At 52.6% G+C, this 16,582-nt stretch overlaps 1 protein-coding gene across 1 annotated transcript; it reads left to right on the top strand.

Moving 5' to 3' along the window:
• Positions 1–3,790: 3,790 nt before the first annotated feature.
• Positions 3,791–15,859, top strand: LOC111601905 (tetratricopeptide repeat protein 28). The gene is made up of 5 exons (XM_023318751.2): positions 3,791–3,928; positions 7,966–11,203; positions 11,274–12,933; positions 13,002–13,729; positions 13,789–15,859. Exons 1-5 carry the CDS (start codon positions 3,791–3,793, stop codon positions 15,552–15,554), a joined length of 7,530 nt encoding a protein of 2,509 aa, XP_023174519.2. The 3' UTR covers positions 15,555–15,859.
• The last annotated feature ends 723 nt before the right edge of the window (positions 15,860–16,582 follow it).

Genomic DNA, 16,582 nt, shown 5'->3' with positions numbered 1-16,582 from the left:
AAACACAGACGCAGCATCAATAAACGTAAATAGATACACACATAGGCATAAACATATACATTAGCATATACGTCTCTGTGGATTCTTTGGCTTTTCAAGCGATTTGCATAGATTAAGGGCACTGGGAATTGGAAATTGAAAATCTTTGCTGGTCGGGGCACCCGGTTGCTGCTTGCCGATGCGGTGGGTCAATGCCATGGCATGGCATGGCATATGAGAACGGTTAACGTTGATAACGGGTCTCTCTCGCTGGTCTCGCTCGCTCCATTGCTCCCTCGCTCGCTTGTTCTCTGACTCGCTTGGTGGCAGGCCACTTTCTAGTGCTCCTTTTGGCTGAGCTGGTCGCCACACTCTGGTCGCTGCTCGCGCTTTAGTCTAATGATGTCAATTACATCGTGCCACTCGCATTGTGGGCAACAACAAATGCATGCCAGCTTATATGGCAGCAACAATGTGGCCAACAGCAGTAGCGGTGGCAGCCGCAACAACTAGCAACAAGTGTCTCGGACTCGGCTACAACTACAACGACTTCAGCTTCATTAAAATTGCTTTTCATTTTGGTCCACGTCTTTCATACAGATACGTTTTGGCTTTTCTTGCACGGTTTGTTGGCTTTTCAACAACGGCAGCAGCAAAATGGCCAAAAAATTTTAATGAGATTTAATGAAATTGTATGAGCATGTGGCCGGCCATAGACAAGTTACCAAGTAAAGGCCGCAGTGACCAATCGCAGCAATAACCGCAAGCAAAGATTTCATTTCATTTCATTTCATTTTGGCTCGCTAGAGACACAAACAAAAGACTTAGGCAACGAACTTGAACAAATCCATTGCTATTTCATGAACAGAACGAGCACAGCGCGAGCTGAGCTACAATTTCAGTTGCCTTGGGCAACATACGCACACATACACGACCACATACTTGATGCTCAACAAATTGATTGCTTTGTTATAGTTTTTTTCTTCTTATTCAAGTGCTTATCAAATAATGTGCTTTGAAAAATATCACCAAATACTTAAGCACTTAAACATGAGTAGCAGCACATTTATAATGTGTCGTCTTCAGCTTGGCACGAACCCCTTCGCCGTGGTGCATCAGCGTCAGTGCGCTTCATGTTAATCAACTTTAAATTTATGGCTCAATTTTTGGCTGTGCTTAAGCAAATTTTTTACCTTGAAAAAATTGTTAAGAAAAAACAAATGAGAAAAAAGAAGAACGTAACAAAATCGCTTCACGTCACGCCCACGTTTCTGACTTAATGAGCCTGCACTGGGCGGCAAAGGACAGCGAGCGGCAGCGGGGAGGAGCATCCTTTTCACTTCGGCTGTTTACGCCCAATTTGTCACACATTTCAACAGGTTGCGAGCAGGCATCATCAAAAAGCGAACGGCGATGGCGATGGCGACAGCGACGTCAACGTCGAGAATGACGATGGGGCTGGCGATGACGAAGACGATCAACGAGCCTCCTCAAACGGAGACTTAGCCCCAGCTTGGACTCGGATACCAGATCTGGGGATGGGGCTGTCTGTCCAGCCTGGGTCGGGGTAGGCGTTGTCTTGCGGAATTTTCGGGCATGCCTCACGGGCGTCTGAAGCGTGAGGAATTTCTTTTTCGCCGTTTGCTGTTGACTCCGCCTCAATCGCTGTGTGCTGCTCCCGCTGCTGTTGTTGTTGTTGCTGTCCTCTCTAAGTGAAAAATTATGCAAAAGTGTTTTATTTTAATAGCGGAAATCATTTATAGATGTTGTAATAAAGACCCAGATCGTTCGCCCTGCTCTGCTTCGGCCAGCAAATGCCATGTTTTGAGGATCTTCGTTGCCGCTGTTGCCCAGGGCTGTGCTGCTTTTGTACTCGTTGAACGACCGCCAACGAAGCTGCCAATGCGCAACACTGTTGCCACAATTGCGACTCAGAGACTCAGCTAAAAGTTTATGAGGGTGGACAGCTTCTAAAAGCGAAGCGAATCGAAGAGTCAAAGCCATATTTGTGATAGTTGCCAGGGCTGGAGCTAATTTGCCATAAATTAAATATGTATAAATATATGCATATACGTATGTATATATATGTGTATATAAATCTATTTATGCCCACAGAAAAGGTTGATTCATATGCTTTAGTCCCAGTGGCAATCGTCTCTTTCTTGACCCTGGTATCATTGCGATTTTCTGATTTCGATTTACGTGTTAACAATGACAAAAAAAAAAAACACACATTAAATAAAGTATTGAAAGTGAGATTTATTGCATCGTTGTGTGTTTAAGAGTCACCATTTCCCGTATGACTTCATTTTTGCACGTTGGGACGCGAACTGAACTTGATCAACGCTGGCCGAGGCAATCAAAGAGCGCTCCACAATCGTCACACTGGCTCTTTGAGTCTTTTCCGCTCGCATTTGGTCGACTTGAGAGCAGCCATAAAAACGAGCGGCCGAAGTACAATTATAAAGCCATTAATGCGGCTAAATTAGCTCATTTGTAATGAAACCGGGCTTCATAATCGTTAAAAAATGTATATAAAAAATAAAAGAAAAATAAAAACAAAACGCCAAAAGGCGGCCGCAAAGATACAGAAACAATCAAAGTAATAAAAGCTGAGCGCAGCGCAATTGATAAGCACTTTACGCCGAAGGTAGAACAAACAAAAACGGCAACGATTAATATCTGCTGTGATTGCGACTCTCCAGCGGAAATAGTTGGAGAGCAAAAAGGAAAAAATTGGAAAGGAGAAAACGAAATGGACTATTAGATAGCATTAAGAGAAATGAATAGTGAATGTCATTCAGTATCTGTTAACATATGCGAATGCTTATATGCAAACGAGTTCTTCTATGACATAATGATAAATAAAGAATATCGCTGGCAAGCCCTTCTGTGTCGAGCGAAGTAACCGCATTGAGTTTGTGTCGCAAGCTTTTTGTTCGACTTGCGGCATTTCAGGTTTGTCGCCTAAGTCTTTTGTCATCATGCGTAACATTTCAATTAATGTTAATGTTAATGCTAAACAAGAATGCGCACATACCAATCCACCATATGGCTTCTGTATGGCGAGTGTGAAACCGAAGCCAACAGCGCGCAGCATCAATTTCCGCTGCTTATGAAATGGAGATTGAATTGATGTGGCCAATTTTACATTGCAGCTGTTGGGCTTTTAATTAAATTGGCTAATGTAAACTTTCTCTAGCTACCGCCAAACCCAATTAAATGATAACATATTAAATATACAATGTATTTTCACAAGAAGCCACAGCCGCTCAGCTGAGCTCGCCGCTTGGGCATCGAGAATGAATGAGAGACTTAAAATCGAAGCGAAGACTGGGCACTGGCCTGATCCTCATGATACTGAGGCGCCGCTGGCGAGTAAGCGGCAGAATTCGCACCGAGTTGCTGTGGCCACTGTGCCGCTGGTGCGGACGACACGTCTCAGCTTCGAGAAATTTATGGCCACATTCAATTGTCAAGTTTATGTGACTGCGGCCAGGCCTAAATTTGCATAAGAGCCGTTGGTCAACAGCAACAACAACAACAACAATAACAGCAACAACAGAAGAATCAGCAACCGCAGCCGCAGCAGCAGCAGGCGAACTTCTCTAGAATTCTCTTGTTGAGGCATTTGAAAGTTTTGTTTCACATATCTTGCTGCAGCGTCTCTCTCCCTCTCTCTCTCTCTCTATCTCTTCTTCTCGCTCGCTCTTCCTGTGTAAGTCTTTGTTTCATTTATGTTTAATTCTCGTTTTCTTTTTGTTCTTACAGACCGGCATGCTAAAGGCGCATTGATGGTTCTTGCATACAAATGACGAATTATGAGAATCTTATAAATTTGCCATTAAATTTTAATGCAAATAATCATGCAAATAATAATGAGAACAATGGCAAAATTGCTGTTGGCGAGCAGCTATTGAATAAGATGTCGCAGCGGGACTTCTCCGAGGTGAGTCTGGGAATGGGTTTTGTAAAGCTAATAGGAATTTGAATAGAGTGTGAATGGACCAAAAAGAACAGAAACCAAAGAAAGAAATCTCATATAGACGAGTAGGTGGCAAGAGAGCTATACGTTTGATAGGCAAAGGCTAAGTTTATTCGCCAGTCAGCAGCAATGCTGTTTGGATAAATGCGACTAAATCCGGATAAAGGCAATTAAGAATGCTATCAGTCAAGAGCAACAATTTGCAATAACCTAAACGTCGCTCTGCCTTTATCTCAATAGCCATTCACAGAGTGCTGCTCATGTTTGCATGCATTTCAAGTTCCCAATTTATGCAGCCTGACAATTATTTATGGCCTTCACAGAAACTTAATCATCGAGTGCGCTTGGAAATTAAGACGGATAACAACTACAACAGCTGAAATGAACAAGAAAACGAAAAGCAGCAAAAAAAAGAAATAAAAAAAAAGTAAAGAAGAAAACAATCAACGAAGCCAGCGCTAATAATCAAAAAGATGGCAAAATGATTTCAATGTTGATTAACTGAGCGGCGAGACAACAAAAGGGTTAAGCAACAGCAACAGAGACAGCAGCAGCAACAACAACAACAACAACAATGCAACACACGCCAAATTAAACAAAGCGCAGAGATAAAAACGCCAAACACACAAACCCTTTTTCAGCTCCGACTACACCCTAGGCCCTTTCATCATATTCCGCGCTGTCATGTCATGGGCAACAACGATGACAATGTCGAGACTTGGACTGCGACTGGGACTGGGACTGGGACTGGGACTGGGATTGAAACTGAGGACGACAACGTCAACATTGTTGGATAAGTTTGTGGCGCATGTTTAGAAGCTGCCCGCTGCTGTCTCACTAGCTGTCCATTGTGTCCAACTGTCCGTGTGTCTGGCTGGCTGGCTGGCTGGCTGATCCGCCTCGGCTTCGACCTGAGCAACAGCTAGATGACAGCCAATTGAATCTGTGCATTTTGGGCAGCTCAGCTCAATGGATAATATCTACATCTACTAAGCTCAGGCGACAGCAGCCGGATAGCAACAGCACGGATAGGCTAACAGTAGTAGGGCCTGGAACGGGGAGGCCGTGAACGCAGAGCAACAGCTAATTATTTTATTACGCGTTAAATTGCAATAAAATTCTTGACTTAAGCGCAAAACATGCCAATGTGCGCCACAAGCAATCGTGAAATTGTTAGCATTCCAATGCGGCGACTCTATCGATGGGCCATCGGGACGGGACGGGTCGAGCGCGGCGTGCCACTGGCTCACATATTGCTCCGGCCAGTTGGCACTTGCCGCCTGCCACATCCCGCCCCACCACCGCTTCACGCACATTAACATCGACATGTGGTGCATGTGGCATGGCAGGCAACAACCTGAAGCCAACTGCTGCGGTTGCATCTTTGGGTGCCACTTTTTTTTCTCTTTTATTTTATTTTTTTTTTTTGCTTTTACACTGTTGTCCGCCCAGGCAGCCAAAGCGCGACCAGTTCTCAAGTCGATGGTTTTTTACTTAAAGCATTCCTGGTCGCTCACTCTCTCTCTCTCTCTCTCTCTCTCTCTCTCTCTCTCTCTCTCTCTCTCTCTCTCTCTCTCTCTCTCTCTCTCTCTCTCTCTCTCTCTCTTTAATCTCTCTCTATATATATATATATCTGACAGGCTCTTGCTTCAAGATTCTTGACTATTTTCTAAACAGAGGGCCTTTGGCTGGTGTTGCTGCTCGTGTTGTTGCTTTAGTTGGAATTGTTGGAGCAGGACAGCAGACATATCAGCTTACATGACTTCTCTATGTGGCATTTGGGCGCCAATCCCTAAATTGATACACAGCCCGTTGAATGGAATAGATTCACAGCCCCTGCTTTGACAAGCAAACCGTTTGGTCCACGAAGGCAGCCCCTTCAAGGCAGCCAAAATGCAGCCTTTGCAGAATGTGTTTAACTTCAGCTCTTTATTAAGAGTACTCAAAATTATTCCAAGCAACCCTTGAAATATATCAATGATAAAGCTACGCCAGGTCTTCAATAGTCTATTCTGTGGTTTATTGTGAACGTAAAGCTAGAGATCCCAAGGTTAGATCCATGTTCATACGTAAAAATAGTTAAATAAGAAACTGCAAATGAAATCACAAAAAAAAAACAGACACAACTTTTAAAGGTTTTTACATGAAACAGAAGCCATATGGAAATAGTTGTTGTCATTGGCACTCAGTGCGCTTGAGTTGGCTTAAGATTCGGTGCAAAATAAAGAAAACTTATATGATTAGAGTCGAGGGCTGCTGAATCGGTTTAGTTCATAAAGAGCTGTCTGGCTTGATTGTTATCTGAGGCATTTGCCGCTTATCCACAGCTATCCGGGGCTCATCGTTTGGCACGGATAAACGCTAAGGCCAAACGGCTAGCAGTTGGGCGCGCTCGTAGCGCGCTGCCAGTTATTATTTTTAGCTGGAACGATAATATCTGCTAATATGAAACGGCGCTCCCTTCCGCTCAGCTTGGCCTTAGACGCCTGGTCTCTGTTCGTCCGTTCGGCCTGCCTTTGGGTTAGTCTGGGCATGTTTGGTGCGTGTTTATTTGACTTTGACCATTGGAGCTGACTGTCTTGGACCAATCTGCTTGCTGTGATCTGCGCCAGCAACGCCAACGCTGTGCAAAAATTTCATTTTGCTAAGTTATGCGAGTGGTTTTTAAAGTTGTTCGACGTTTCGCCCTCTCTCTCTCTCTATCTCTCTCAGGTTATTTGCTTTTGTTTTTATTTTTTGATTGTTTTGTTATATTTCGCTTCATCTTCTTCTTGTTCATTGTAACGCCTACTCCATTTGGATTATCGGCTGATGGGGGACGTTGCTGAACGGGGCAAGGGCACGGGCACGGGCACGGGCACGAACACAGCCTTTAATGGTTGCATAAAACATAAATTTCGTTCTGCATCTGTCAGATACACTTTGTGGCTGCCACTTGTGTGAGTATCTATGTGCACGTACATATGAATAGCTGCATGTATCGACGAGTTGATTTATTCGCATTAGCTGGACCCGAAAAACAAAAAGAAATAGCAACAACAATCAGAAGAAGCAGAACGACAACGCAAGCCAGAAGGCTAATCTAAGCACGTTATCCGTAACCCACGCCCCAACTACACCTGGCCCTGCCTCCCCCTCTCTGCTCCACGCTTCACTCTTCGACAACGGCACTTGGCACTTGGCACTTGGCACTTGGCACTTGGCATTTGGCACTTGCTGTGCACGTTTTCTAGGAAAGAGCTCAACGCTTTGGTCTTGCTTTTGGTTTCGCTTTTGACTGTGGCTTTGTGTCTTCAAGCCGGGCTAATGCATTTGCATACTCATTCCATTTAATTGCTTTAAAAATATGTAAAAACTCTACGCTCTTGTCACGGCCTCGTCCTCGTCCTCAACCTCAACCTCAGCCTCAGCCTCAGCCGCCGATCCCGTTGCCTTTCGGTATCGGGCTAGCCTTCTTGTCTTCGCATGGCTTATGCCAAAAAAGGCTCAGACACTCAACACTTCGCTTGGCCACTGGCTCCCTCTGTTTGCTGCGCAGTTCTTGGGCCACGAATTCGTGGAATTGCTTCCGCATTTGACGAGCAGAACTGCTGGCGGAACAGCAATTGGATGCTGACTTCTCAGTCGCCAGTTGGCAGTCGCCAGTTGGCAGTTCGCCGGGAAACGTGACTCAGTGGTCGCATACCTGTAGCATGGATTTGAAGTGGAACTGCGACTGCGATTACAGTGGCGGCAATTTAACGTAATTACAGCCTAGCGCATGCACAGTGGTGCAAAGCCAAGCAAAATATGCAAACAATGTGTGATGTCTCTCATAAATTTCTAAGATAAATCTGAACTTCTGTGCAGCTAAGCCGAAAATGATTCGACAGCAATATTTGTTAGCACATGAAGACTGTAGAGATATATAGAAAACATTCCGAAGAATCCAAGTCAGCTCGAATCTCAGTCACCAGAGAGACACCTACTTAAATCAAGTCACGATTTTTCCTTTCTTGCAGAATGAACCGGAATGCACACCGGAGCTGCCCGCTGCAAATCGCGCGCTCTTCTTGGAGAAGGTGCGCCAGTCGAACGCTGCCTGCCAGAGCGGAGACTTTGCCACCGCCGTGCTGCTGTACACGGACGCACTGCAGCTGGATCCGGGCAATCATATACTCTACAGCAACCGTTCGGCGGCGCGGCTCAAGCAGGGACAGTTTGCAGCGGCGCTGCAGGATGCGACGCAGGCGCGTGAATTGTGCCCACAGTGGCCCAAGGCGTATTTTCGTCAAGGCGTTGCGCTGCAGTGCCTGGGCAGGTATGGCGAGGCGTTGGCTTCCTTCGCCGCCGGCCTGGCACAGGAGCCGAGCCACAAGCAGCTGCTGGCGGGTCTTGTCGAGGCCTCGCTGAAAAGTCCGCTGCGTGCGGCACTGGAGCCGACGCTGCAGCAGCTGCGCGCCATGCAGCTGCACGAGTCACCGTTCGTGGTCAGCTCCGTGGTCGGGCAGGAGTTGTTGCAGGCTTCGCAGTATCAGGCGGCGGTTGCCGTGCTGGAGGCGGCGCTGCGCATTGGCAGCTGCTCGCTCAAGCTGCGTGGATCCGTCTTCAGTGCATTGAGCTCGGCGCACTGGGCGCTCAATCAGCTGGACCAAGCTATTGGCTATATGCAGCAGGACTTGGCCGTGGCCAAGTCGCTGGGCGACACAGCCGGCGAGTGCCGTGCCCATGGCAATCTGGGCTCCGCCTACTTCAGTCAGGGCGCCTACAAGGAGGCACTCACAGCGCATCGCTACCAGCTGGTGCTGGCCATGAAGTGCAAGGACACACAGGCAGCCGCCTCGGCTTTGACCTCACTCGGCCATGTGTACACGGCCAGCGGAGACTATCCCAACGCCCTGGCCTCCCACAAGCAGTGCGTGCAGCTCTTCAAGCAACTCGGCGATCGACTGCAAGAGGCGCGCGAAATCGGCAATGTGGGCGCCGTCTACTTGGCCCTGGGTGAGTGCGAGGCGGCACTCGATTGCCACACGCAACATCTGCGTCTGGCGAGGAAGCTGCACGATCAGGTGGAAGAAGCGCGCGCCTATTCCAATCTCGGCTCTGCGCATCATCAGCGGCGGCAGTTTGGCCAGGCGGCCGCCTGCCACGAGCAGGTGCTGCGCATAGCTCAGACGCTGGGCGATCGCAGCATAGAGGCGCGCGCCTATGCGGGATTGGGGCATGCGGCACGCTGTGCCGGCGATGCGGCCGCCTCGAAGCGCTGGCACGAACGCCAGCTGGCCATGGCGCTGGCTGCGCGCGATAAGCTTGGCGAAGGACGCGCCTGTTCCAATCTGGGCATCGTGTATCAGCTGCTGGGCGCCCACGATGCGGCGCTGAAGCTGCACCAGGCACATCTGGGTATTGCACGCGCCTTGGGCGATCGGGCGGGCATGGGACGTGCCTATGGCAACATGGGCAATGCCCACGCTGCCGCTGGCGCCTACGAGGCAGCTGTCAAGTATCACAAACAGGAGCTGGCCATTAGCCAGGCCGTCAACGATCGCAGCGCCGAGGCGGCCACGCACGGCAACCTGGCGGTTGCCTACCAGGCGCTGGGCGCCCATGATGCAGCACTGGCGCACTATCGCGCCCATCTGGCCACCGCCAGATCCCTGAAGGATGCGGCTGGCGAGGCTTGTGCGCTGCTCAATCTAGGCAACTGCCTCAGCGCACGCCAGCTCTACGGCGAGGCGGTGCCGCACTACGAGAGCTACTTGATGCTCGCCCAAGAGCTGGGCGACGTGGCCGCCGAGGGCAAGGCCTGCCATCTGCTGGGCTATGCCCACTATTGCCTGGGCAATTATCGCGCCGCTGTGCGCTACTACGATCAGGATCTGGCCCTGGCCAAGGACGCACAGCATCGGCCGCACATGGGACGCGCCTACTGCAATCTAGGCCTGGCTCACCTGGCGCTGGGCCACACGGCCGCCGCCCTGGAGTGCCAGCAACTGTTCTTGGCTGTTGCCCATGCCACTGGTCAGCTGCCGGCCAAGTTCCGAGCACTGGGCAACATTGGCGACATACTCATACGCACCGGTGCCCACGAGGAGGCCATTAAGCTGTATCAGCGTCAGCTGGCGCTGGCTAGGTCGGCCGGCGAGCGCGCCATGGAGGCGGCTGCCTGTGGCGCTTTGGGCTTGGCGCATCGTTTGCTGCGGCGTTGGGACAAGGCGCTCGGGCATCATACACAGGAGCTGACACTGCGCCAGGAGCTGGGCGATCTGGCTGGGGAGTGTCGCGCCCATGGTCATCTGGGCGCTGTGCACATGGCGCTGTGCAGCTGGACGCATGCCGTCAAGTGCTATCAGGAGCAACTGGAGCGCGCCCAGGAACAACGAGATGCCGCCGTCGAGGCACAGGCACACGGAAATCTCGGCATTGCTCGGCTCAATATGGCGCACTATGAGGCGGCCATTGGCTGCCTGGAGGCGCAGCTGGGCACCTTGGAGCGCGTGTCGCTGCCCTCGACGCAGGCGGATCGCGCCCGAGCACTGGGACATCTGGGGGATTGCTATGCTGCGCTGGGCGACTATGAGGAGGCGTTGAAGTGTCACGAGCGCCAGCTGCAGCTGGCACTGGGCCTGGCCAGCCATCGCGATCAGGAGCGCGCCTATCGCGGCCTCGGCCAGGCTCGCCGCGCCCTGGGGCAGCTGGCGACGGCGCTGGTGTGTCTGGAGAAGCGTCTGGTCGTCGCCCACGAGCTGCACAGTGCCGAGGTCAAGGCGCTAGCCTATGGCGACTTGGGCCATGTGCACGCAGCGCTTGGTAATCATGCCCAGGCGCTCAACTGCTTGGAGCATCAGCGGGAGTTGGCACGCGGCCTGCAGGATCGCGCCCTCGAATCGGATGCAATGTGCGCCTTGGGGCAGGTGCAGCAGCGCATGGGTCAACATGCCGAGGCGCTGCAGCTACACGAACAGGATCTCCAGCTGTGCACCGAGCTGGCGGCGCCAGCCTTGCAGGCACGCGCCGTGGGCAATCTGGGCGCCGTGCACGAGGCACTGGGACAACAGGAGGAGGCGCTCAAATGCTACGAACGACAATTGGCACTCAGCACAGATCGACTGGGCAAAGCGCTGGCCTGCGGAGCCCTGGGCCGTGTGCATCATCAGCTGGAGCAGCACGCGCAGGCAGTGGAATATCTGCGGCAGGGCTTGGCCAGTGCGCAGTCCATTGGCAAGTCAGAGGAGGAGGCCAAGATAAGACATCAACTGGGTAAGTGTGACTCTCCCTCGCTCTATGTGCCGCGCTGTCTTAACTCTCTCTCGCTCTCTCTTGCAACCAGGTCTTGCTCTGCGTTCCTCTGGCGACGCTGAAGGCGCTCGCATACAACTGGAAACGGCCGCCCAGCTGCTGGAGTCCGTGCGCCAGGAGCAGCGCAGCCCTGAGACGCGTCTAGCTCTCTACGAGCTGCAGACGAGCTGCTACCATCTGCTGCAGCAGCTGCTCGTGGCTCTGCAACGTAGCGAGGATGCGCTGGTCGCTGCGGAGCGCTGCAAGGCGCGCAACGGCGCCGATGCAACTGTCGGCGATGCCAAGGCCACAGCAACAACAGCAAACAGCACTGCGGACATCGATGCCATTTTGGAGGCAGTGAACCGAGGCCGCATGCCCGTGCTCTACTACAGCTTGGCCGGGGAGCAGCTCTATGCCTGGCTGCTGCAGCCACAGACGGGCATCGTGCGCTTCCATGCGGCGCGCATTGATCCGCAGACGCTGCAGCTGCCGCTGTCGCTCAATGAGTGCCATGAGGAGGAGGACGACGACGAGCAGCAGCCGGAGCAACAGAAGCAGCAGCGCGATGATGATCCTGAACCAGCGGGTCAACTCCTGCTGGAGCGCTATGTCAACATGGTGCGTGATAATCTTGGCGTCAACTCCCAGAACCTGTTACACGAGGGCGATGGCAGCGGCTGGCGTGCCAGCAGCGAGCAGCTGCTGGAGGACTTGCCCGGAGCTGGTGCCGGCGGCGGTGGCTTTCTGCGCATGGTCAGCCGCAATCAGCTGCTGAACTCATCCAACTACTCGCTCAGCTCACTGTTCTCTCTGGGCTCCGTGGCTAGTCTGCAGGGCTCCACGCGATCCGTGGGCAGCCGTAGCTCCCGGCGAGCGCCCGCTCCGCCCGCGTGGCGTGGACCCGCCTGCCTACACACGCTCTACAATCTGCTGCTGGCGCCGTTCGATGATCTGTTGCCCAGCGGCGCCAGCGTGTCGCGCCAAGGCAGACGTGAGCTCATCCTGGTGCTGGACAGCGCCCTCTACCTGGTGCCATTCGCCATATTACGCGCCGCGGGCGATGATGGCGAGTACCTGTCGGAGCGCTGTGCTCTGTTAACGGCGCCATCACTGCAGGCGCTGCGCGGCCGCTCCCGAAGCCGACGAGATCGTGGTCGCCCGCCAACAGCTCTGGTCGTCGGTGGACCGCGGGTACCATCCGCTCTTGCGGAGCGCTGGGGCTGGGCCGCCGCCGAATCGCCAGCAGCCTTGCAGGAGGCCGCCATGGTTGCAGACATGCTGCAGGCAAATGCTCTAGCCGGCTGCAATGCCACCAAGGAGTCTGTGCTGGCCGAGCTGCCTGGCGCCGAGTGCGTGCATTTTGCCGCCAATCTCAGCTGGAAACTTGGCGCTGTGGTGCTCAGTCCGGGCGATGTGGTTACCGCCGAGCAGCAGCAACAGAAGGAGCCACATGAGCCTCAGCTATCTGACTTTACATTGGCTGCCGCAGAGCTGCGTCAGCTGCGCCTCGGCGCACGCCTGGTGGTGCTCAGCTCCTATCACTCCGTGGAGCCCATAACAGGCACTGGTGTTGCCCAGCTGGCCGGTGGCTGGCTGCTGGCCGGCGCCGGCGCTGTGCTCATCTCGCTCTGGCCAGTGCCGGAGACAGCGGCCAAAATTCTGCTGCGCGCCTTCTACTCGGCCCTGCTCCAGGGCGCACGAGCGGCACGGTGAGAAATACTACTTATATATATATATATATTATATAACTGAACCTTGCCTCCTCTCACCTCTTCAGCGCATTGGCAGAGGCCATGCAAACGGTGCAGCATACCAAGCACTTTGCACATCCGGCCAACTGGGCTGGCTTTTTGCTCGTGGGCGCCAATGTGAGGTTATCGAACAAGGTGGCGCTGCTGGGCCATGCACTGTGCGAGCTGCTGCGCACGCCGGAACGCTGTCGGGATGCGCTGCGTGTGTGCCTGCATCTGGTGGAGAAGAGCCTGCAGCGGATACATCGCGGCCAAAAGAACGCCATGTACACAACTCAGCAGAGCATTGAGAACAAAGCTGGACCGGTGGCCGGATGGAAGGATTTGCTAATGGCTGTGGGCTTTCGCTTCGAGCCAGCCGCCAATGGCATACCCTCTAGCGTGTTCTTCCCGCAAACGGATCCCGAGGAGCGGCTATCCCAGTGCTCGGCCAGCCTGCAGGCGCTGCTGGCCCTGACGCCCGCTACGCTCCAGGCGCTGGCCAAGCTGGTGAACAGTGCCGAGCATGCGGATGATATTATTGCCGTAGTACGCAACATATTGGCTCAGTTCCCTGCCAAGCCGGAGGCTGAGGCCTGCATTGAGATGCCGTTGAGCGTGCGCCTGTGGCGCGTTGCCGGCTGCCACGAGCTGCTGGCTTCGGTGGGCTTCGATCTGACCGAGGTGGGCGCGGACCAGGTTATACTGCGCACCGGCAAACAGGCCAATCGACGTCACTGTCAGTTCGTGCTGCAGGCGCTCCTCGCGCTCTTCGGTAAGTCAAGCAAATCAGGCAATACAACGCCGGAACTAAAATGCTTTTATTTATTGCAGATACACACGAGGCACCCAAGAGTCTTAGTCTAGACTCGGCAGCTCACAGCAGCAGCAGCTGCGAGTCGCTGACGGAGCCCGAGCTAACTGCCGCACCCGTACAGCCTGTTACGTCGAATGGCAACAGCTCCACGCCCGTTGCAGCCACCAACGCCACACAGTCGCCTCTGCCGCTGCATCCACGCAGCGCATTCATCTCGTACGTGCGTCGCCGCGGCGAGCCCGACGGCGGCGGCGGCCTAGACTCCAGTCTGGCCAACACCACGGACAGCGAGCACTCGCTTTCCGATGGCTATGCCACGCAGGCGGGCAACGGGCAGCCAGCTGCACGCTTGGGCTATGCCAGCCTGCGTGGTCCAGTGCGCGTCTCGCGGCCTGGCGGCGGTGGTGAGAGTGATGCGGCCTTTACGCCCAGTCCGCCGGTAACCGACCCCAGCCTGTCGCTGGCGCTAGCTCACCAGACGCGCATACGCTGCCTCTACGCTCAGCCGAGCACAGTTGCTTCATCAGCTGCGCCTTTGGCGAACTCCAGCCGTCGACCCGATAGCTCAAGCTCAGCCAGCAGCACCACAACGGACTGGGAGGGCTCCGGACATGCAACAGTGCTGCGACGTGGAGCAGCTGCTGGCGCTCAGCAGCAGCAGCCGCAGCAACAACAGACGCAACTGCAGCAGCAGCCACCGCTGCCGCCGCCTCGTCCGCCCGTCTATCACAATTTAGGCGCTGGCGGACGCAGCAAGCCGAAAATCAAGCTGGGCAGCGCACAGAGCTCGCTGGCGGCACGCGTTAACAAGGAGCATGCTCTATTCATGGACAGACTGAGCGTGCGCACCGAGCTGAATGCCCCAGCAGTGCCCAATGGCGCGGCGAGTAACGTGGGTGGCGGCGGAGGCGCCGTGGTCACTGGAGGGCAGCGTAAGGCGCTAACATTGTCGGAAGAGGAGGCTGCCAGTGTGGCCTTTAATCCGGCCAGCCTGTACTTTTCGCCAGCTGACAGCGAGCTGCTGGGTGAGCCCAAGCAGCCACTGGAGGAGACGCCAGTGAAGCCGAGCGCCAAGTGCATTCAGGACAGCATTATGCGGCACATGAATCGCGAGCTGACGCCCAGCATCTCGGAGCTGTATCATGAGCGCAATTTGGGTCTGGGTCTGGCACCGCCGCTCTCCAAGCTGCTGCTCAATCCGAACTACGAGGAGCAGGAGGTGACTGCCATGGTCGAAAGCAACAATCCATCTGCTGGTAATGCGGCTGCCATCAAAACCCTCGTGGATGCAGTTAACGAGCTGGAGCTGAGCGGCAGTTCGTCCGGCGCCACAATACCAACTGTGGTCGGCGGCGGCGAACCGGAAAACAATCCGGTCAACGGCGTCGGGGACACCGAGCGCTTCTGTTCCATATGCGGCGAGCACGCAGACGTCGTCTGCCGCTGCAAGGCGGCCACCATGCAGAAGAAGTCCACACTAAAGCCCTGGCTAAGCAATGTGCCCGCCAGCAGCCTGGTCCAGGCTAGCGAGCTAACTACCGCAGAGATACTGGAGCGACGTCTGGAAACGGTGGCAGCAACCAGCGCACCATTTACCGCCGAGCTATGTCGTCGCGACGAGGGCGACGGACGCTCCGTAGCCGATTCGCAGTGCAGCAGCAACTACAAACGGGTGCTGGCCACCGCCGGCGCCGTCAGTCTGGTGGTTGGCATCGGTGCTGGCGATGCGGAAGCCCAGAACACAACATCGCCTGCCACCTGCTCGGCAGCGCGTCTCGTCTAGATGCGACTACCCCACCACTTGCCACTTGCCACTTGCCACTTGCCACTTGCCACTTGCCGCTCTTCAATTGATATTAGACTTTATTTATAGGCTTAATCGGAGACACCCTGTACTGATCATCGTAGCATTAGTTATTGCATTTTATTTATTTATTTATATACAATATCCGTCAACATTAGTTAGATAAGACACACACACACATACATGCACACTTGCATTTGTAATTTGTAATGTTTCAACGAAGCCACTGATTAAATTTTATGCATTTATGTGACCTTCTTTAGCAGAATCCATTTGTACAGCTTTCGGAGATAATATTTAGGATTAAGTGCAAATAAATATGAATTGATTGATTGAAGTTGTTATACTGTTAACTAACTGTTATACGATTGTCATGCGATTGTCTTAAAACACACAGTTACAACTGATAGGCAACTGTTATACATTGAAAATGTCATAATAATCGTCAAATATGACTTAGAAACCATCGTATACCACAGTTAAATTCTGTTATACAGACTGGTATATCTGATATTGAGCTGTTATACATTGAAAGTATGATCATTTTCTTCAAATATAACTTAGAAACCATCATATAACACAGTAAATTCTGTTATACAAATTTGTATAGTTGATATTAAGCTGTCATACATCACTTTCCTCAAATATGATTGAGCAAATTCTATTATACAGCTCTTGAACAACTGTTATACCACAGTTATATACTCAAAGTGCAAGAAAGTGCAGTAAATGGATATTTACGACTTAACAACTGTTATACAAATATTATAGACGACTGTCATACAACTGTTATACAGCGGAAATACAGATCTAACTTTCAGTCACAGTCAACTATCAGCGACCAGTCGGTGACCTCAGCTGTCAGGCATAGCCCTGACATGAATTATTGCAAACATGTGCAAAAATTTCTATGAAGAAAATATCAAAAAAATTAAAAATACATTCCAAACAAATGAACAGAGTCGAAGAGTTCGACGAGCATACAGCAAAATAAAAGCAGACGAATA

Source organism: Drosophila hydei, unplaced genomic scaffold, assembly GCF_003285905.1.
Source record: "Drosophila hydei strain 15085-1641.00,03,60 unplaced genomic scaffold, DhydRS2 tig00000211-arrow-pilon, whole genome shotgun sequence".
NCBI classification, from domain to species: Eukaryota; Metazoa; Arthropoda; class Insecta; order Diptera; family Drosophilidae; genus Drosophila; species Drosophila hydei.
The sequence above is the reverse complement of the archived record's forward strand: the minus strand, read 5'-3'. Positions and strand labels throughout refer to the sequence as shown.